The following is a 21,374-nucleotide window of genomic DNA, read 5'->3' as shown; positions in this document are numbered from 1 at the left end:
TGTTGTTATTATTATTATTATTATTATTATAGCTAGAAGCTAGAGGCTGGTGGGCTGCAGGCTAGGCAGCTAAACAACAGAGCCATGCCTGATTTCTGCTGGGATCCAAGGCTGTGGCTATGGAAGAAGCAAGACTTTCTTGGGGTGCAATGCTGTGAGCCTTTCCATCCTAGGCTCAGTTTGCATATATGTGTAAATAAACCATATATCCTAAAGACACCCAGTGGCGTAGCGTGGGGGGTGCAGGGGGGGCCGCCCGTACCGGGCACAACATCTGGGGGTTAGGGTTAGGGGGCGCAAATCCACGGGTTAGGGGGCGCAAATCCACGGGTTAGGGGGCGCAAATCCACGGGTTAGGGGGCGCAAATTACTTGCCTTGCCCCGGGTGCTGACAACCCACGCTACGCCACTGAAGACACCAGAGTCTCCACTGTCCCTCATTCCAAGGAAACCGAACCCTGGGGGAGCTCCTGGAACCCGAGATTGGAGATTGGTGTGACATGCAGCAATATATAAAGCAATAGCACATATGGAAAACAAGTTCAAATCCCACACGGATGCCAATTAGGTTTTTAAAAAATCTTCAAGCTTTGCTGAAAACTAAAAGCTCTCCAATGCTAAGGTGTTCCACATAGCAACCGTTATGCAGGTGTAGAGTGCCTCTGAATTTGGAGCTTTCAATTAAGGACCAGGTGCGCAGCCTGGGAGTCATTTTGGACTCAGAGCTGACCATGGAGGCGCAGGTCAATTCTGTGTCCAGGGCAGCTGTCTACCAGCTCCATCTGGTACGCAGGATGAGACCCTCCCTGCCCACAGACTGCCTCACCAGAGTGGTGCATGCTCTGGTTATCTCCCGCTTGGACTACTGCAATGCGCTCTACGTGGGGCTGCCTTTGAAGGTGACCCAGAAATTACTACTAATCCAGAATGCGGCAGCTAGACTGGTGACTGGGAGCGGCTGCCGAGACCATATAACACTAGTCCTGAGAGACCTACATTGGCTCCTAGGACGTTTCCGAGCACAATTCAAAGTGTTGGTGCCGAGCTTTAAAGGCCTAAACGGCCTCGGTCCAGTATACCTGAAGGAGCGTCTCCACCCCCATCGCTCTGCCCGGACACTGAGGTCCAGCACTGAGGGCCTTCTGGCGGTTCCCTCACTGCGAGAAGCAAAGTTACAGGGAACCAGGCAGAGGGTCTTCTTGGTGGTGGCGCCCGCCCTGTGGAACACCCTCCCACCAGATGTCAAAGAGAACAACAACTATCGGACTTTTAGAAGACATCTGAGGGCAGCCCTGTTTAGGGAAGTTTTTAATGTGTGACATTTTAATGTATTTTTAATCTTTGTTGGAAGCTGCCCAGAGTGGCAGGGAAACCCAGCCAGATGGGCAGGGTACAAATAAATTATTATTATTATTATTATTATTATTATTATTACTATTCATGGGACTCATAGCTGACAGCGCAGTGTAGTGGTTAGAGTAGCTCTGAGGAGACCTGGGTTCAGACCCTACTTGGCCCGAATTCTCTCACTGCGGGTGACCTTGTGGGCACTGCCTCCCAGCCTTTCCTACCTCGCAAAATTATTGAACCAATAAAACGAGATGGAAAACAAGCAGGTCTGCTGTTGCACAGAGGAAAACAGAGAGTAATAATGAATTAAATGAATAGAGTACTGGCCTCTGCTCCTCCACTATCTAGCCCCGTTTAAAGCCATCTCAAAAACCAACCAATGCTGCATTTTGTGAATGCCACAAAATAAACTCTTTCATATATTTTTTTTCTGTTCTGAATCTCCCACACACACACCCAAAACCTGTTTCACTGATCCTAGGACTGTGTCAAACTGTTTTTAAAACTGCGTTTTTAAATTGCTGTAACCCAGCCTGGCACCTTATGGCAAAAGATGGGTAATAAATCAAAATAACCACTGCAACATACATGTCTTTCTGCCTCCCACTTATGAGAATGTGCCTGGGCTTGCTCTGAAATCAGAATATCCAACAGATATGCCCAGCTTTCTCTAGGCAGGAAGGTTCTAATAAGTGGGGAAACTGCACCTGTTGAATTTTTGCCTGCAGAGCAGCTGCTAAAGGCATACAAACCCTTTAGAGAAAAATATGCCCATCTGAGTTATTAGCATTTAGCATTGTAGCAGAGCTTTACCCACCTGCCCCAGTTGTTTTGGACTCCCGCCAGTGATGGAAATTGTAGTCTGAAACATCTGGAGGCAACCAGTCGGCAAAGACATCTGTCCTAAACCAGCAACAAAACCAAGTTCTCACAAACCTAGCTGAGATTCCTGCATTTCAGGGGGTTGGACTAGATGACCCTCGTGTTCCCTTCCAAGTCTACAATTCAATGACCCTATGATTACAGAGTAGTCTCTGCTGCCACCTGGTGGTGTTCTGGCTAAATGGACGTTGAGAGCTGACTTCCACATAACTCTACACAACAAAGCATTTTCTCTGATATTTTGCATGCAGAAGAATGCCTGGCCCATTCCCCGTTGCAAACAGTCCCTAAGGCTGAATGCTTTCCTGGGCAACAATAGGGTGCACTCGGGTCTTTTTTCCCCGGGGGGGGGGGGGGACGCATTTTGTGAATCTTTGTACTTTTGTCCATTTACCGTATTTATTTTTCGCGATTTGAACTATAAAATGGTGATTTTCCTGAGTCAAAATGAGAGTAACCCTAAACATTTTTTTCTTTAGAAAAAAAAAGCACTGGATGCACTTAAAACTGCAATACCGTACTGTGTAAATTGGGAGCAATGGGGGAATGAATGAGGACCTGCAGTGGTTACAGCTGCTGCCTGGCAACTGTTTGCCTGATGGAACTGGTGACACCTCCAGGCAAGCCTATGATGTTTAGTGAGCCTTTGGAGAGAGCAAGACAGGTCTGGCTCCAGAAGGGGGTGATGCCAGCTAAGTATTTTGGGGGGGAAGGCTGTAGCTCAACTGGTAGAGCTTTGCACACCATAAAAATTCAAGAAGACCCCAGCATCCTGTTGTCATGATGACCAACCAGATGGCCCTGTGGGAAACCCAAGATCAGGATTCGAACTCAAGAGAAACGCTCTCCCCTTCTGTGGTTTCCAGCAACTGGTGGTCAGAAGCTGGAGGCCTCCAGCTATGGCGAGAGAACACGAGTTTGTCTAATCCTCTTTATTTTTTATTTTAAAAAATCATTAACAATTTCAACATAACAAATTATCAAAACAAATCATCTTCATTATTCCCCCCTGTTTCCCCCCTCCCACCTCTTTATTGGAAGCTGCCCAGAGTGGTTGGGAAACCCAGCCAGATGGGCGGGTACAAATAATAATAATAATAATAATAATAATAATAATAATAATAATAATAAATAATTTGATTTGAAAAGCAGACCACCACACTTCTTGTTTCCCAAGCACTGCAGGGGGTTGGGCTAGATGACCCTTTGGGTGCCTTCCAAGCCAAGAAAAGTACCAGCTGCTGATTCCTGTCGCTCAAGCTGCAGTTGAAGTCCCAGGAGCGAGCCGGGGAAGATGTTCGAAATCCTTTGTCGACCTTAGCTGCCCTTGCACTTGTGAATATGTCCCGCTCTCCTGGCCTCTGTCCCCTATTCTCGCATGCTTTTTGGGGCCCCAGACACACAAACAGCCACTTTCTGGCTCTTTCCCCCCAGTTGCCTCTTAGCTGGCCAGCTCCCATCCTGTTGCTAGGCACCTGCTAAGATGCTCCGGTTGCCTAGCAACCTTGCTGTTGCGGTTGCGATTGCTGGGCATCGGAAGAGCTACCGCTCCCAGGGTGCTTTGGGGTTTGCCACACCTGAGATGGGGGGGTGCTGATGTTGCCATGGTCACGAAGGCAAACAATATGGCTGCGTCCAGCCTTGCAGGGCAGAAGGGAGCTGGTGGAGAAGCTCTGAGCCCGGTCCAGGGGGGCACCTAGAGGCTGGCAAGGATACAGGGGAGACGGGCATCAGCATGGCCAACGGGGAGCTGGACGAGGAGAGCCTGAACGACCTGTACAGTTGGGTCGATGCCATCCCTCTTTCGCGCCCCAAGAGGAACATCGCCCGCGACTTCAGCGATGGAGGTTTGGGGCGGCCAATTTTGTGTGTGTCCTGGCACTTGTATATGTGTGTTTCACAGTGGATTATAGAATCATAGCATCCGGGGCCTTGGGCAGACTCTCTAATAAGTAATAATAATAATAATAATAATAATAATAATAATAATAATTTATTCCTATCCTGTCCATTGGGCCAATGCCAGCAGCAGCTGCAAAAGTCATGCAGACTCTCTAATAATAATAATAATAATAATAATAATAATAATAATAATAATAATTATTATTATTATTATTATTATTTCTACCCTGTCCATCTGGTTTCCCCAGCCACTCTGGGCAGCTTTCAACAGAGCATTAAAAACAGGATAAAACTTCAAACATTCAAAACTTCCCTAAACAGGGCTGCTGCCTTCGGACATCTTCTAAAAGAGTCCCTATTTTCCAGGGAGAGTCCCGGATTTACAGAAGCAGTAATGCCAGTTTCCGATTTGATCCCGGAATGTCCCGCTTCTCCTTAGGACGTCCCTATTTTCACTGCAGAAATGTTGGAGTGTATGTTAGGACATCTCTGTTTTCATCAGGAAAACGTTGGAGGGTTTGGGGTTATGTGACCCTTGAGACATAGTTGAGTAACTATACAACCTTTAGAAGGCATCTGAAGGCAGCCCGGCATACGGAAGATTTTTTTTAATGTGCAATGTTTTATTATGTTTTTATATACATTGGAAGCTGCCCTGAGTGACTGGGGCAACCCAGTCAGATAGCGGGACATAAATAAGAAAATTATTATTATTATTATTATTATTATTATTATTATTATTATTATTATTATTGAATAGGATGGCCCTATTTTTGTTGGAGAAATGTTGGAAGGTATGAGTCATAATAATAATAATAATAATAATAATAATAATAATAATAATAATAAATTTATTCCCCACCCCTCTGGCTGGCTTTCCCCAGCCACTCTGGGCAGCTCCCAACATAATATTAAAACACGATAAAAATCGAACATAAGGAGAGGCTGCTGAGATGTGGGGCTCTTAAAGTCACCTCAACCCTGAGTTATGCATGCACTGTACTGAGGCAGACTAGGAGACTGCAATTAATCCAGAATGTGGCAGCTAGACTGGTGACTGGGAGCGGCCGCTGAGACCACATAACACTGGTCTTGAAAGACCTACATTGGCTCCCAGTATGTTTCCGAGCACAATTCAAAGTGTTGGTGCTGACCTTTAAATCCTTAAATGGCCTCGGTCCGGTATCCCTGAAGGAGCGTCTCCACCTCCATCATTCTACCCGGACACTGAGGTCCAGCGCCGAGGGCCTTCTGGCGGTTCCCTCCCTTTGAGAAGCCAAGTTACAGGGAACCAGGCAGAGGGCCTTCTCGATAGTGGCGCCCGCCCTGTGGAACGCCCTCCCAGCAGATGTTAAAGAGAACAACAACTACCAGAGTTTTAGAAGACATCTGAAGGCAGCCCTGTTTAGGGAAGCTTTTAATGTTTGATGCATTACTGTATTTTAATATTTTGTTGGAAGCCGCCCAGAGTGGCTGGGGAAGACCAGCCAGATGGGCGGGGTATAAATAATAAATTATTATTATTATTTAGGTTTCATTTGGTAGGTTCTGTTCTGGTTAGAGACATGTCGGGTCACCATAGATGAAGTTTGTAGGAAAAGCCAGGGATGGGGTGGGCTTTGGGAGGGTGGGGGCCATCAGCTGATTCTGCTCCTACTTCTCCCTTTGTTTTCCCATGCAGTTTTGGTGGCCGAAGTGGTGAAGTTTTACTTCCCCAAAATAGTGGAAATGCACAACTACGCTCCGGCTAATTCTACGCAGCAGAAGCTCTCCAACTGGGGACATCTGAACAGGTAAGTGACATCCCTGAGCTATGCCCTGAATTTAAAACCCACTGCTGCCGGCTGAGATAGGGGACATGTCAAATGGGAACGCTGAATGTTAAACACTGCTCGTTTTGCTTGGTGATGTCCTCGTCTTCTTTGCGGATTTCGCTGCATTTTGCTGCAAAACGGAGCATAGCTGAACTTTGAAACACCTTTGGAAATCCATCCCAGCCTTTCAGAGTTGCCCATGTACTCCCAGGAGTCAAAAATCTGAGTGCCTTAAGCACTTGGCAATGCCATCCTGATGTGCCCAAGGCATTGCACGCTGTGTTCCAGTGGGGACTTTGGATACGCTAACTTGATTTCATTGCAGCTAATCCAGAATGCGGCAGCTAGACTGGTGACTGGGGGCTGCCGCCGAGATCATATAACACCGGTCCTGAAAGACCTACACTGGCTCCCAGTACGTTTCCGAGCACAATTCAAAGTTTTGGTGCTGACCTTTAAAGCCCTAAACGGCCTCGGTCCAGTATACCTGGAGCATCTCGATCCCCATCGTTCTGCCCAGACACTGAGGTCCAGTGCCAAGGGCCTTCTGGCGGTTCCCTCACTATGAGAAGCCAAGTTACAGGGAACCAGGCAGAGGGCCTTCTCGGTAGTGGCGCCCGCCCTGCGGAACGCCCTCCCACCAGATGTCAAAAAGAAAAATAACTAACAAACTTTTAGAAGACATCTTAAGGCAGCCCTCTTTAGGGAAGCTTTTAATGTTTAATAGATTATTGTAGTGTTCTGTTGGAGGCCGCCCAGAGTGGCTGGGGAGGCCCAGCCAGATGGGCGGGGTGTAAATAATCAATTATTATAATATTATTATTGTCTTTCTTCTTCTGCAGGAAAGTGCTGAGCAAGCTTAACTTCTCCATCCCAGAAGACATGGTCCGGAAGATTGCCCAGTGCACCCCTGGGATGGTAGAGTTGGTGCTGATTCCCCTACGGCAGAAAATCGAGGAAAAACAGAAACAGGCCAAGATGTCTAGCTCCTATCAGGTTAGCAGAGCCCGGAAGGAATGAGGGATGGAAGGCAGTAAGCCCTGGCCTGTTGCATCTTGCACTGTTACAGCATTTCCGTTCACCTGCAACCTTGCAAGCAGTCCATGCAACAAGAAACTATTGTGCCCATTTTACAGACTACAGAACTGAGGCTGAGAGACAGCAGTTTGCCCCAGAGCGCCAACAACTCCTTGCTAATGGCCAGCCAAGTCCAAACCACTGCCTCCCAGATCCATGTGGAGCCATCAAGCCTGCGGGCTGCAAATGTGGCTTCTTGTTGCGCCGTAATCACTACTGCTCATGCTCTGTGCTCTTGCATAGAGCTCATTCATTTCAAGGGGACTTCCACAGGAGAACTTCCCTTGTCCGTTGGCGTTTTTTGGTCATTGCACCACCGTTTATTTTGCATGTGGGGACAAAGCCATCAGGTTTATGCCACAGAGTATAAATAAAGTGGGACAGCCCCTATCAGCAAAGCAAGAAACGGGCCAGTCGGCTTGCTATTTTTCTGGAGAGCAGCAGAGGGTGCTCTCCCCCAGCTCAGCAAACTGCTTGTTTCAGGCACTGGGAAGACGGTGTCAAGATTAAGGCTGCAACTAACTGCATGCATTTGTTTCTGAAAGACGTTTTTTCTTAGCATGTTCTTCTGAAATGTTTCTTGCTGTGCTGCAATGCCCAGATCTCTGGAAAGTGAGATAAATCGATGGGGGTAAAGTTAGATCTGGCCAAAGCAGCAGCTGGCTGCTCTTCTGTTTACTGCTGAATCAGAAAAAAATGGATTGGCGTTTGTTCTGATTCAGCAATAAGCAGAGGGGTTTTTTTCCCTGGGAAATCAGCGGGGCAAACGGAAAACCTCTTGGACGTGTGTTTCCTAGGCAAGCCCCTTTTCACGCCTTCCTCCCTTCTGCTTCCTTCCAGGGCCATCCTCCAACCGCTGTGGGCTCCTGCAGTCTTTGCTCCTTTCCGTCTCCATTGCCCCAGGTCTCAGCCTTTTTCCTCTTCAGCACAGCCCCTCCTCGAAGGTCCCCTCTCTCGCTCGCCCTCTTTCCCCCTCTGCTTATCTGATTCACAGGCTCCAGGCTGGGGGGCGCTTGGGATTGCCAGTTGAGTTGCCCTTTGCTTGAAGGCTTGTCCCTCCTCCAGCAAAAGGGTTGCCCGCTATTGCAAAATGCCACATCCTTAAGGTAAAGGTAAAGGGACCCCTGGCCGTTAGGTCCAGCTGTGGCCGACTCTGGGGTTGCGGCGCTCATCTCGCTTTATTGGCCGAGGGAGCCGGCGTACAGCTTCCGGGTTATGTGGCCAGCATGACTAAGCCGCTTCTGGAGAACCAGAGCAGCGCACAGAAACGCCATTTACCTTCTCGCCGGAGTGGTACCTATTTATCTACTTGCACTTTGATGTGCTTTCGAACTGCTAGGTTGGCAGGAGCAGGGACCGAGCAATGGGAGCTCACCCCGTCACGGGGATTCAAATCGCCAACCTTCTGATCAGCAAGTCCTAGGCTCTGTGGTTTAACCCACAGCACCACCCGCGTCCCTGCCACATCCTTACACCGATGAAATTCATAGAATCGTAGAACTGCAGAGCTGGAAGGGACACCAGGGGTCATCTAGTCCAACCCCTTCTTGCAATGCAGGAATCTCAGCTCAAGCATCCTGGCAGATGGCCATCCAAACTTTGCTTAAAATTCTCCACGGACGGAAAGTCTAGCACCTCCTGAGAGAGACTGTTCCACTGTCAAACATTTCTCCAATGAAAATAGAGATGTCCTATTTAACTTATTTAATACTAAACTATTACTATTACTATTATCAGAGCTAGAAGCTACAACATTTCTCCAACAAAAATGGGATCATCCTATTCTATAATAATAATAATAATAAATTTTATTTATACCCTGCCCTTCCTAGCCACAGCCGAGCTCAGGGTGGCTAACACCAGTACAATTACAGTAAAAACATAATGGGGGGGGGGGGAACCAATTTAAAATACAGGTTAAAATGCAATTTAAAAGGCAGCCTCATTTTAAAAGTAGCCCATAGATCAAAACCGTAAGGGGAGGGAAACATAAGGGCCAGTCCGAGTCCAAACCAAAGGCCAGGCGGAACAGCTCTGTCTTGCAGGCCCTGCAGAAAGATGTCAAGTCCCGCAGGGCCCCGGTCTTTTGTGGCAGAGCATCCCACCAAGTCGGGGCCAGTACTGAAAAGGCCCTGGCCCTAGTTGAGACCAATCTAACCACCTTGCGACTTGGGACCTCCAAAGTGTTGTCATTTGTGGACCTTAAGGTCCTCCGTGGGGCATACCAGGAGAGGCGGTCCCGTAGGTCTTATTATCTTATTATTTATATCCCACCCATCTGACTGAGTTGCCCCAGCCACTCTGGGTGTCTTCTAAAATATTTTAAACAATAATAAAACACCAATCACTGAAAGCTTCCCTGTACAGAACTTTCTTCAGATGTCTTCGGATGTGTAGTTACTTATTTCCTTGGCTTCAAGGGGGTCGCATAACTCCGTACCCTCCAACGTTTCTCCAATGAAAATAGGGATGTCCTAAAGAAAAGCGGGACATTTCGGGATCAAATCGGAAACGGGGATGGCTTCTGTAAATCTGGGACTGTCCCTGGAAAATAGGGAGATTTGGAGGGTCTGAGGCGTCACAGAACTTGCTGGAAATGTAAAGGATTCTGGCAAGAATAAGAAGAGACTGTAACTCTCCTTCTCACCTGCGATGAATATGCAAAAAAAGCAGATCTGCATTGAGAGGCCAGTGCACTTATTCTTCCATGGCGTGAGCTGGGCTGCAAAATCTCTTTTCTTGGATAGATTCCAGGAAGGGAGCCAGGTCAGGGCTCTTTCATGCCAGCCTGACGCATCCAGGACTGTCGCAGAGAATATGAATGGCCGCTGTCCGACAGCTCGAGCTTTTTGATCTGCCACAGCCCATTCACAAATGACAGCCGGCGTTTGTGGAGTAATGGGTGGGCCTTGCGCACCAAAACACTGCACTTGCGCTCCGTACAGCACGTGCGGCTGTCAGACGAGAGAAGGAGCCAGCAATCCTACGTGCAGCCCGTTTGTGGGACTCAACGGAACAGGCACAGGCCAGCGCTGCAACTTGTTTAATGCAGAGCAGGGCGGCCTGGCTTGACCCACCCTGTCCAGCATCTAGAAAGAAGCCAGGGAATTTCCACCCAGGGCGGGGGCAGGGACGGCATCCAGGAAACCCCCTTGCAGGGCAGGATTGCAGTAACCCTTACCCACTGCCTGCTCTCCCTCCCTGCCCCGCAACTGGTATTCAGTGGTAACTGCCTCTGAACCTGGAGGTTCTACGTAGCAGCCATGAACAATAGTCATTTATCTGCCTGTCCTCAGTGCATCTGTCTCTAGTCCTCCATGGCTGCCCTGTCTTTCGTTGCTTCAAGCAGTGTTAGGGTTGCCATATTTTGAAGAGCACAAAAGGGTACACTATGATGACTCGTTTTAAATACCCCTACTATATGTAGGCTACAGAAGCTGTGATAGATTGCTGGGGGGGGGGGCAGGAGAAGAGAAGAGGAAAGCAAGTCTTCAACCACCAGTTATGTCTAGGTCTCATCCAGAAAGTATAGCTCTATAAGACGCACAGACATTTCTCCTTACTTTTTAGGAAGAAAAAAGGGCATCTTATGGAGCAAAAAATACGGTAATCTCAAAAGCCCGGGAAGCCACCAGCTCACCTCCCCTTTTTCTGACAGCTTCTCACGAGCCCAAGAAATGATTTGGGTGGCTGTTCCTCAACTTTCTCTGCTGCTGTGGGATTAATCCTGCCCTGCTCAGAGGCTGCTGTGACTCCCATGCTCCTTTGCAAGCTCACACCTGCATGTTACAACTCAAACCAGCATCTGACCAGAGGGTGGGGAGAAGCCAATTTAACTGAATAGCATTGATGTGGCCAGGACGGCTTTTCATGGAGGAAGGGAGGAGCGGGACCCTGAGTGCTTGGCCGAGTCAACTTGCTTTTCTTCTCTGGCTCTCTCGACACAGGAGCTGGGAATGCGCTCGACCCTGGAGGAGAACAACTACCTGGATACAGGTATGAACAATGTTTTAACTATACGGAGCTTTGATGGCAAGGTGATGTCTCTGCTTTTTAAGAAGCTGTCTAGGTTTGTCATTGCTTTTCTCACGAGAAGCAGGCGTCTTTTAATTTCGTGACTGCTGTCACCATCTGCAGTGATCATGGAGCCCAAGAAAGTCAAATCTCTCACTGCCTCCATTTCTTCCCCTTCTATTTGCCAGTTGGTGATGGGCCCAGTGGCCACGATCTTAGTGTTTTTTTGATGTTGAGCTTCATAAATGACTAAACAACAACAAAGGATCAATGCTGGATCAGGCCAGAACGTCAGAAGAGCCGGCTGCTGGATCAGACCAATGAGTAATCTAGTCCAGCATCCTGTTCTCACAGGGGCCGACCTGTGGGATTGCCTGTGGGAAACTGGCAATCAGGATTCGAACACAAGACCACCTTTGTGGTTCCCAGCAGTTGGTATTCAGAAGCACTGCTGCCTCTGGCTATGGAGGCAGAGCGTAACTATCATGGCTGGTAGTGATTGACAGCTGTCCTCCTCCATGATTTTGTCTAACCTTTGAAAGCCATCCAAGTTGGTGGCCATTATTGCCTCCTGTGGCAGGGAGTTCCATAGATTAACTCTGCACTGCATGAAGAAGGGCTTCCTTTTGCCTGTCCCGAACCTTCCAACACCCAGCTTTTAAATGTGTCTGTCGGTTATTGGTTTGTTCCTGTCTTATTATGCATTTTGGGTTCTCATTTGTGTTTTTCTGCCCTGAACCACGCTGTGATCTTGGGATGAAGGGCGGCATACACATTTTAACAACAACAACTAGAGTTGGAAGGGATCCTCCAGTCCAATGCAGGAATCTTTTGCCCAACGTGGGGCTCGAACCCCCAAACCTGTGGTTAAGAGTCTCCAGCTCCACCAAGTGAGTTACCCCAGTCCTAAGCCCTGGAGGAGACTTGCTGCCAGTCAGTGTAAGCCAGGGGTCGGCAAGGTTTGCCGGCCATGGGCTGGATCACTCCCACAGAGATAGTTTGTGGGCCAGACTGGCGCAGTGCGATGCTGAAAATCGCATCTGTGCATGTCTGTGATGCCAAAAATCGCTACTGCGCATGCCCAGACGCCGAAAATCACACCTGCATAGAAGCAATTTTCGGCGTCTGGACATGCGCAGATGCGATTTCCAGTATCTACATGTGCGCAGAAGTGATTTCCGGCGCCACTCGGCAAGTCCCCGCACCGCGCTGGTTTAGCGCAGCGCGCTCGGGACTCGCCAAGTGGGCGGCTCGGTTCAGGGGCGGCTCGTGGGCCGGTAAAACGGTCTTCGTGGGCTGCATCCGGCCCATGGGCCGCACGTTGGCGACCCCTGGTGTAAGCCATACTGAGCCAGAGGACCCAGAGGTCTGACTCAGTACAGTGGATGCTCGGGTTGCGAACGTGATCCGTGCGGGATGCACGTTCGCAACCCGCAGCGGTGCGTCTGCGCATGCGTGGGGTGCAATTTGGCACTTCTGTGCATGCACAAAGTGCAATTTAGCGTTCCTGCACATGCGCACCCGCCGAAACCTGGAAGTAACCCGTTCTGATACTTCTGGGTTTCGGCGCGTCCGTAACCTGAAAAAACGCAACCTGAAGCGTCTGTAACCTGAGATATGACTGCTGTACAAAGTGGCAGCCTATCCTCCTACAGGGATGTTTATGCACATAGCTAAGAGGGTCTATTTATTATTATAAAATTTTCACACAGCCCCAGGAGGTACTGCAACTTCACCCTCAAAGACACCCTCCTCCATTGCCTCCTGAGCCAGACAGATGCCAACCAGCCATAGCCATTATTTATTATTAAGCTGTGTGTGCATCTTTTTCCTAAATCAGTCACCGAAATGCAGGAAGGAACAGGATCCATCCGTCAGGAACCGTGCTGAGGAGGGCTGCACTGATGAGGAATGGTGGAAGCCTGCTCCTGACCAGGATCCTGAATCTCCCCAGGAGCAGTGGGGCAGCATAGATTTGGAACTGTGGTTCACAGAGGGGCATAGTTCAGAAGACAAAAGTTGGGAAGAACTGGGTGGTGAACAGCTAGGAGGAGGAGAACCGGGGGGGGGGGGGAGAGAATTAACAGACTCCGGTTCGCTGGAAGGTGTCCAGCCGCTCAGTCCAAGGTTGTCATGGTCCGGTTCCCGGGTGATCAAAGTCCCGGCTGGGGATGTCAGGCGGGGCAAGATGGCGGGGTGGGAGCAGGAAGGAGAGCCCAGAAGCCAGGAGTCAGAAAGCCAAGAGTCCGAGGGTCAGAGAGCTGGGAGTCAAGAAGACAAGGGTCCGAGGGTCAGGAAGCCAGGAGTCATGAAGTCAGGGGTCCAAGGATCAAGAAGTAAGGAGTCACAAAGTCAGGGGTCCGAGGGTCAGGAAGCAAGGAGTCACGAAGGTCGAGAAGCAAGGAGTCACAAAGTCAAGGGTCCAAGGGTCGAGAAGCAGTCAGTCTCGAAGTCAGGGGTCTGAGGGTCGAGAAGCAGGGATTCACAAAGTCAAGGGTCCAAGGGGCGAGAAGCAAGGAGTCACAAAGCCAAGGGTCCGAGGATCAAGAAGCAAGGAGTCACGAAGTCAAGGGTCCGAGGATCAAGACGCAAGGAGTCAAACGCAGCAAGGCAGGGAACGTGTTGCTGTGGCAAAGAGCCAAAGGGAAATGCTGACCTTGTATCCCTTCCCAGCTCTTGCCACCAGGTGCTATGAGTTACCAATCGGCCACACCTTGCCTCTCCAGAACAAACTTAGGAAGGCTCCAGTCCTACAAAGTCCTATTGGTCACAGGGCCTGGCTCCTGCACGCACTCCTGACAAAGGTCAAGGAGATTAGATAAGGTGGCTGCACAGAAGGCACGGTGGATGCGAGATCAGGTTGCAAGACGAGGAAGTGACTCGGGGGGGAAGTGGGTGTAAACCTTAACTGGGAGCACCTTTACTCCGAGAACGGACTCTTTGCTCTTTCGCTGTGATCATTAGAATCTCTTTAAATGGTAAGAGACTATTTTTGCTTTGTTCTGCTTATCCACGGCCAAAGGTAGGGAGGAAGCCACTTCCCCGAACCCTGACACCATCCATCACAGTATTGTCTACACTGACTGGCAGCAGATGTCCAGGATTTCGGGCAGGAGTCTCTCTCAGCCCTGCCCGGAGATGCCAACAGGGACTGAACCCGGGACATTCTGCATGCACAGCAGATGTTCCATCACTGAGCTGTGGACCTTCCCTAATAAGATGGATCAATAAATAATAAATTCTCATGGGATTTTTATTTTATTTTTTAAAAAGTCATATAAAGGTATAGATAGCTATAAATACAGTCTCTGTTGAATTCTGGTTTCATTGCGGGGTGGGGATTTTGGAGGTCCTACACGCCTCTCATTACAGTCTCTGTTTCACATTTTACAGGCGTCACTTCAAAGCCCAAACCCAACAGCACCCAGGACTCTCCTGGGTTGGAAAGGTAATTTAAAAAAGAAAAGAATTACTGGCAGTTAGGGAAAACCTGTCTTGGCAGGGCTGGCAGTACAGCTGCAAGCAAATATTATTATTATTATTATTATTATTATTATTATTATTATTATTATTATTACCCTGCCATCACTGCCTCTTGTGGCAGGGAGTTCCACAGTTTAAGGAGCAGGTCCACCAGGTTGGGCAGCCCGGTGGAAATCCTCTTGGTTCTTTCTTTCACCTGAGCCCTGCGGCAGCCTCAGTGCCGCCCTGTCTGTGTCCTTTGCCCAGCTTCCCCAACATAGCGCCCTCCAGGCATATTTGACCACCGCTCAACTCCCACCCCTCCCTCCCCATCTTATCCCCACAAACAGCCCTGGGAGGTAGGCTGAGAGGTGGCGAGCGGCCACAGCGAGCTGAGCAGGGATTTGAACCCCGGCCTCCCAGGTCCCCAAAGCCAGGCACTCTAACCACTAGACCACACTGATATTGCCGGACTCGCAGCACTCATCAGCGCCGGCAGCCAGCCAGCCAGGGAGGAGGAGTGGGGAGGTTGTAGTTCACCCACATCTGGGGGCGCCACATTGGCGAGCTCTGCTGCAAACTGGGATAGCTAAATGGAGCCTCCAGGATTAGTGGCAGACTAGCTGAAGACCGGCACCAAATCTGGGCTTTTGCTTTGACCTGGTAAAGTACCTGGCTGCTCTTAAGTTCAAGTGTGTGTGTGTGCGCGCGCGCGCGCGTTTTGGGTAGGAACCCCAGGTTTTTGCACCACTGTGATCTCCAGAACTCCTGGCCCTAATGCTTGTGGACAGAGAGGCCTCGCGTGGCACACAGATCAAGGGCACCGAGGAGGATTTGTGCCAGGCAAAGCTGGCACACGGGGAGTGGGGGGATATGCCACGGATTCCCATCAGCGATGAAACGGGAGGGATGGAGCTCAGGTGTCAGGTGAGTCGCCCCGGAGGGATACAGGCAGAGACCCTCATGAAGCACCAGGCCGGTTACCATGCATTCCCTGACATGAAGTCATTGGGCAAAACAGTCTTAGCAACCATGAGGACTAGAATCGGTGCAGTCAAATGCAACATTCCTTACCATATTTTTCGCTCTATAAGACACACTTTCCCCCTCCTAAAAAGTAAGGGGAAATGTGTGTGCGTCTTATGGAGCGAATGCAGGCTGCGCAGCTATCACAACTACAGGGAACCAGGCAGAGGGCCTTCTCGGTAGTGGCGCCCGCCCTGTGGAACACCCTCTCTTCAGATGTCAAAGCGATGAATAACTACCTGACATTTAGAAGACATCTGAAGGCAGCCCTGTTCAGGGAAGCTTTTAATCTGTGATATTTTACTGTATTTTTTGTTTCTATGGAAGCCGCCCAGAGTGGCTGGGGAAACCCAGCCAGATGGGCGGGGTACAAATAAATTATTATTATTATTATTATTATTATTATTATTATTATTATTATTATTATTATTATTTTCCTTGTCTCCAGGGGGCCCAAAGGACACCAGAGCTACACGGTGCCTCTGCAAACGGACGCCAACCTCCGACTCCACTTAGCAGAGAGGGAACAAGCCCTTCTGGCCTCGCAGGAGATGGTGCAGGTGAGAGAGGCGATGAGGGGAAGTTCATCTCCCCCACCTGAACTTTAGCCCTGCCCTTCCTCAGCCTCACAGAGCCACCCAGTTGGAAGGGACCTGAAGTGTCAGGTGCCAACAGACTTAAAGATCCCAGTTCCTATTGCAGCAGAATGGGCATTATGTGGCACTTGCAACAGCGCCCCTTCTGCCTGTTTCTACAGGTGGGCAGGGTTAGTCTGGACAGACGTGTCTGAGGCTGTTAGCCACACGCACCACCCGAGGAACTCCCTGCCACAGGATGCTGGTTGTGGCTGCCTCAGGGCCCTGGGTCTCTTTCCTCTCCACCAGGAGCTGCTGGGGCTACCCTTCGAAATCTACCTCTCTCTGTCTCTTCCCTGGTCCAGATCCTTCAGATGAAGGTCCGCCGCTTGGAGCATCTCTTGCACCTGAAGAACGTCCGGATCGATGACCTCACCTGCCGCCTGCAGCAGGCGGAGCAGAGGCGGAAGTGAAGGTGCCGTCTCGGGTTCCCCTCTCTGGTGCCCATCAGATGATTTTTTCAGATGGCCAGGCCTTCTCTCTCTCTCTCTCTCTCTCTCTCTCTCTCTCTCTCTCTGTCTCTCTCTCTTTCTCTCTTTCCTGCCACCTCTTCCTTTGCGAACAGCTGCTTTCAGGCTCCAGGCAGGCTGAGACGTCAGAGCAACAAAGGCTGGCAGAGGTCCCAAGTCTGGCTGGCGCGGGCAGATGGCCTCACCGATGCCCAGAGGCCAGAGATGGGGTGAAAAAAAAGGAGTCAGCCAAGAGGTGCCAGGCCAGGAGGACGTGCCCTCAATTCTCCCCAACCCTCTTGCTGGTCCACATCCAAGGGGTAGACTGCCCTGGTACAGGAGGCTCTGCTGCTCAGGGATGAGAGCTCCCACTTGGGCTCTCCAAAACCAGCCCTCGCTTGAGAGTTCCCCACTCAGCAACAGTCTAGGAAATGGGCTTGCAGCTTCGCTGTTGCCTTGGACGCCCTGCTTGCCGCCTCCTCACCTGGTGACTAGGTCCAGGCATGCCTCTGTGCCTTGCCCACTCTCTCCCAAGTCCTTGCGCTTGCAGGTGGCACTGGAACATCTCAAAGGCTCTGAGGGCTGTGGATGGAGCAACAGGGCGTTCCGCCAGGAGCCTTGAGCTCTGTGACTTTCTGTTGAGGAGAAACTGTAGTTTCAGGGTGCACATAACATCCCTCAGGGGGGATCCTGCTGGTGCATTCCCCCGGGAAATGTAGTTCTGAGAAGAGCCTCAGGCCTTTGTGGGTGATGCGGCAATCAGGATCCAATCTCCTTCTGTGGGTCTTCTCTCTCTCCAGCATTGTTTTCAGCTTTGTGGGGCGATAGTTTTGGCTTCTTCTTCTGTCTCTTCACCTCCCTGCTCCCAGTGCTGCAGATGTGCAGATGGAACGGTTCCCCCACAGACCCCACTTTTTCTGCAGTGAGGGGCAGGCACCTCGTGCATTAAATAGGGGGTGGGTCACCCCTTGAACCCTGTTGGTGCCCGTGAAAGCTTTTGCACAACTGCACTCTGTGCCTCTGTGGCAAAGGGCATGCAAATCCCAGCTGTGAAAGAAAACGGTTGGGGTTGCAAACCCCAGCCGGCAAATGGGGCTCTTGCACAAAAGTGGAATCTGCAGATGCAGCAAAGACGCGTCGTGACTTCCGCTTGATAAGTTAGTTGCAGACCTGTGTTTTGAACATCGGTTCCCCAATTTTATTTTATTTTTTAAATCCCGTTCTCTTTTTAAGTCAACTTCCTTTTTTTTTTTTTGCCAAAATGAAAGACGGCAGCTTCTGCTGCCCAAAGCCAAGCTTTGCCAACCTGGTGCCCCCCCCAGATGTTTTGGATGACAGCTGGCGGGTCGGTCGTGGCTCGGAAAGCATAAACCGACGGCTATATTATTTGAAGATTGGTGGGCAAAGGAGACCGTCCTTGGCGATAGGAGAAAAGTCATTTGCCTTACCCTCCAAATCTAGACCTATCAGGTGGGAGGTTTTGTGAGAGCTCGGGAACACCACCCGGGATGTCCTTTTACCTTGCAAGCCCTGTTTTTTACTCTTGGGTTTTTGTGCTAAATCTTCACATATGCCAGGCCACTAAGGAAGGCTGGGCGTTTGCATCCAATGAATTTCAGTCCAAACAGAACCGAACATTGTTCTTTCTGAGTTCTATTATTTGGCCCTTGCTGGATGCAATTCAGTCTGATCTTGCAGACCTCCAACATTCTCTCTTATTGACCTCAGGACCTGCCCATCATACGGGGGTGTGCAGAATTTTTTTGCAGCAAGCTTCATTTATGGCGCCAGCAGACCCTGCACACAGCCTCCAACAGACCTCTGTACATAATTCTGCGTGGGCTTCACTGCTCAATACTGTGTAAGATTCCAAGCTTGCCACGTGGACTCTGGAGTAGGCTCTCCGTGTTTAGCTCCCATAATGACCTCTCCTTCCGACACAATAGATCTCAGGAACTGCCATGCAGATCTCAGAATCTTCTAGAGGTGCCTGCACCTGCCCCGCTGTTGCAAGGGAGGGTTGAATTCAGGGGTTGCCAACGCGGTGCTGTTTGACCCCAGCTCCCATCACATGGACCAGTGATCAGGGATGATGGGAGCAGTAGTCCCAAACCGTTTGAAGGGGCACCCCATGGCCTAAACCATGGGGCCTTCTCCTAGCGCCCCAGGAAGCTGGAGGAGATGTCCCGCTTCCTATTGTCCTCAGGCATCTAGTGAGCAATTCACATCATAGCTATTGTTTTGCTTGGTGAAAATGGCGCCTGTGGATTTTCCCCACCAGGCCTTTGTGACTGTTGCAGCCCAGGACACAGAACTTGAAGAGACAAGCCAACCTTCTTCAAAACATGCCATTCCACCGTGGCTGCTGCCCCGGGCTCTCAGAGGCGGACGCCACATTTCCTTATGCCATGCAGAAAAAGGAACGTGGCACAAGGGATGGGGGAAGGCTGGCACCATGCCACGCCCCAACGACGATGAAGGCACGCTTGAGCATTTGCTCAGGAGATGCTGTCTAGAGAAGACACAAGACGGGCACCCGTGGCCCAGTTCTGATGTGAAAATGGTGGCGTGGACGACCAGACCCTCCCACCGATGGAGCAGGCGTTCTGATCAGTTGCTTTTAATCAATCACTTTTCGATTATGGTGAAGCTAATGTTGCATCTGGGTAGCGTTGGGTCATCACTGGCCGGGGTTTCTGTACAATCGTGTTGTTTCTTTGCATAGGGGCTTGTCTGAAGATCTTTCAGCATTAAAACAGTTAATCCTTCTCGTTCCTCCTCTCTTTTATTTGGAGCACTCTAGCAGCAGGGAGAGGGCCCCAAAGGACTTTGGAACAGCACTCCCAAGCTAGGGCTCTCTCGATGCTTTAGGCAAATGCACGGGGAGAATGCTATCAATGGATACTAGCCACAATGGGCATGTTCTCCCCCCACTGCCAGAGGCGTCATGCCTCTGAATGCCTGTTGCTGGGAATCGTAGGCTGGCAAAGCTAAACATACCCAGCTCCTTCAACCGTTCCTCATATGGCTTGGTTACCTGACCCTTGTTTGTCTTCGTTGCCCTCCTCTGCAACACCTTCCAGCTGGCCAACATCCTTCTTAGATTGTGGTGCCCAGAACTGGACACTGGACTCTAGGTGGGGTCTGACCAAGGCCAATAGAGTGGGACTATTTCTTCACTGAGCACTAAACTTCTGTTGATGCAGCCGAGAATAGCATTATAGAATAGAGGGACACGGGTGGTGCTGTGGTCTAAACCACTGAGCCTCTTGGGCTTGCTGATCAGAAGGTCGGAGTTTCGAATCCACATGACGGGGTGAGCTCCCGTTGCTTGGTCCCTGCTCCTGCCAACCTAGCAGTTCGAAAGCATGCCAGTGCAAGTAAATAGGTACCGCTGGGGGGGGGGGAAGGAAAATGGTGTTTCTATACGCTCTGGCACTCATCACGGTCCTCCGTGCGCCAATAGCGGCTTAGTCCTGCTGGCCACATGACCCGGAAAGCTGTCTGTGGACAAACGCTGGCTCCTTCAGTCTGAAAGCGAGATGAGCGCCACAACCCCATAGTCACCTTTGACAGGACTTAACCATCCAGGGGTCCTGTACCTTTTACCTAGAATAGCATTAGCTTTTGTTTATTTTTTGCTGTTGCCGCTGCTGCTGCATCATCACACTGTTGACCTATGCTAAGCTACTGGTCTACTACGACCCCTAGAACAGTTTCACATGTACTACTGGCAAACCAGGTGTCCGCCATCTTATATTTGTGCAGCTGGTTCTTCCTTCCTCGGTGTACAACTTTGCATTTGTCCCTGTTGAAATTCATTTTGCTAGTTTGTTTTTTCCTCAATTTTTTAAAATTGATTTTCAACGTTTTCAACATCACATAAACAGATAAAAACATAAAAACACTCAACAAAGCTAACATAGCAATAAACTAAACACATACAAAAAAGATTTGTTCTTCTAGCACCCAACTTCTTCCCATTAATAGGTGACTTCCTCGAATCCCCTCTAACTGAATTTCATTATATCACTTTTATAACAGCTCTCCAAATTCCTATTTCTAATAATATTAACTCCTTTCATTTACTAACCTCTTCTCCTTTAGTATTATTCTAATCCTTAATACTTACTAACACCTTTTCCTATTCTACCCCTAAGCCTATTTGATATATCCAAGGATTTTCTATTTATCTTATACCACAATATTTAGCTAAATATTCTTTAAATTTCATCCAGTCCTCTTGTGTCGCCTCTTCTTTCTGATCGCGGGTTCTTCTAGTCAGGTCGGCCAGCTCCAAAAGTCCATCATCTTCATCTGCCATTCCTCATTTTGTTAGTTTGGTCCCGGCTCTCCAATCTGTTACCGTCATCTTGAACCCCGATTCTGTCTTCTGAGGCATTAGCTATCCCTCCGAGTTTGGTATCATTGTCAGATTTGATGAGCATCCCCTCAATTCCTTTGTCCAAATTATTTATAAAGACGCCGAACAATGGGTCCAGAAGAGAACCCTGCAGCACCCTACTTATCACTTTCCCCCAGGGTGACGAGGGAACATCATCCTGATTTCTGCCTTCTGCGTGACTGGAGCCTTGTTTCCAGAACCCCAGGTGCCATTTGCTCCCATAGATTGTCTCTCATATCATCTCATTTGCTCTGTGTTCCTTGATCTCTGGGGAGGCACCATGGCGAAACCCAACCTCCTGGCTCCCCGTGAAGGGCAAAGAAATCGGGCCCAGCAAAGGAAGCTGGAGACCAAGGCT

At 49.7% G+C, this 21,374-nt stretch overlaps 1 protein-coding gene across 2 annotated transcripts; it reads left to right on the top strand.

Annotated features, from left to right (window-relative positions):
* Window positions 1–3,374: 3,374 nt before the first annotated feature.
* SPEF1 (sperm flagellar 1) lies at window positions 3,375–19,379 on the top strand. Of its 2 annotated transcripts, XM_083459099.1 has the most exons (8): window positions 3,375–4,079; window positions 5,816–5,927; window positions 6,791–6,944; window positions 7,866–7,928; window positions 10,973–11,021; window positions 14,433–14,487; window positions 15,976–16,087; window positions 16,468–19,379. In XM_083459099.1, the coding sequence occupies exons 1-8, from the start codon at window positions 3,968–3,970 to the stop codon at window positions 16,573–16,575; spliced, it is 765 nt and encodes a 254-aa protein (XP_083315225.1). In that variant the 5' UTR covers window positions 3,375–3,967; the 3' UTR covers window positions 16,576–19,379. The 2 variants fall into 2 exon arrangements, with proteins under 2 accessions (XP_083315225.1, XP_083315226.1); XM_083459100.1 differs by lacking the exon at window positions 7,866–7,928 and having other exon boundaries at window positions 3,378–4,079.
* Window positions 19,380–21,374: the final 1,995 nt, after the last annotated feature.

Source organism: Podarcis liolepis (assembly GCF_965112155.1).
Source record: "Podarcis liolepis genome assembly, chromosome: 9".
NCBI lineage: Eukaryota > Metazoa > Chordata > Lepidosauria > Squamata > Lacertidae > Podarcis > Podarcis liolepis.
Note: the sequence above shows the minus strand (reverse complement) of the source record. Positions and strands in the feature narration are given on the sequence as shown.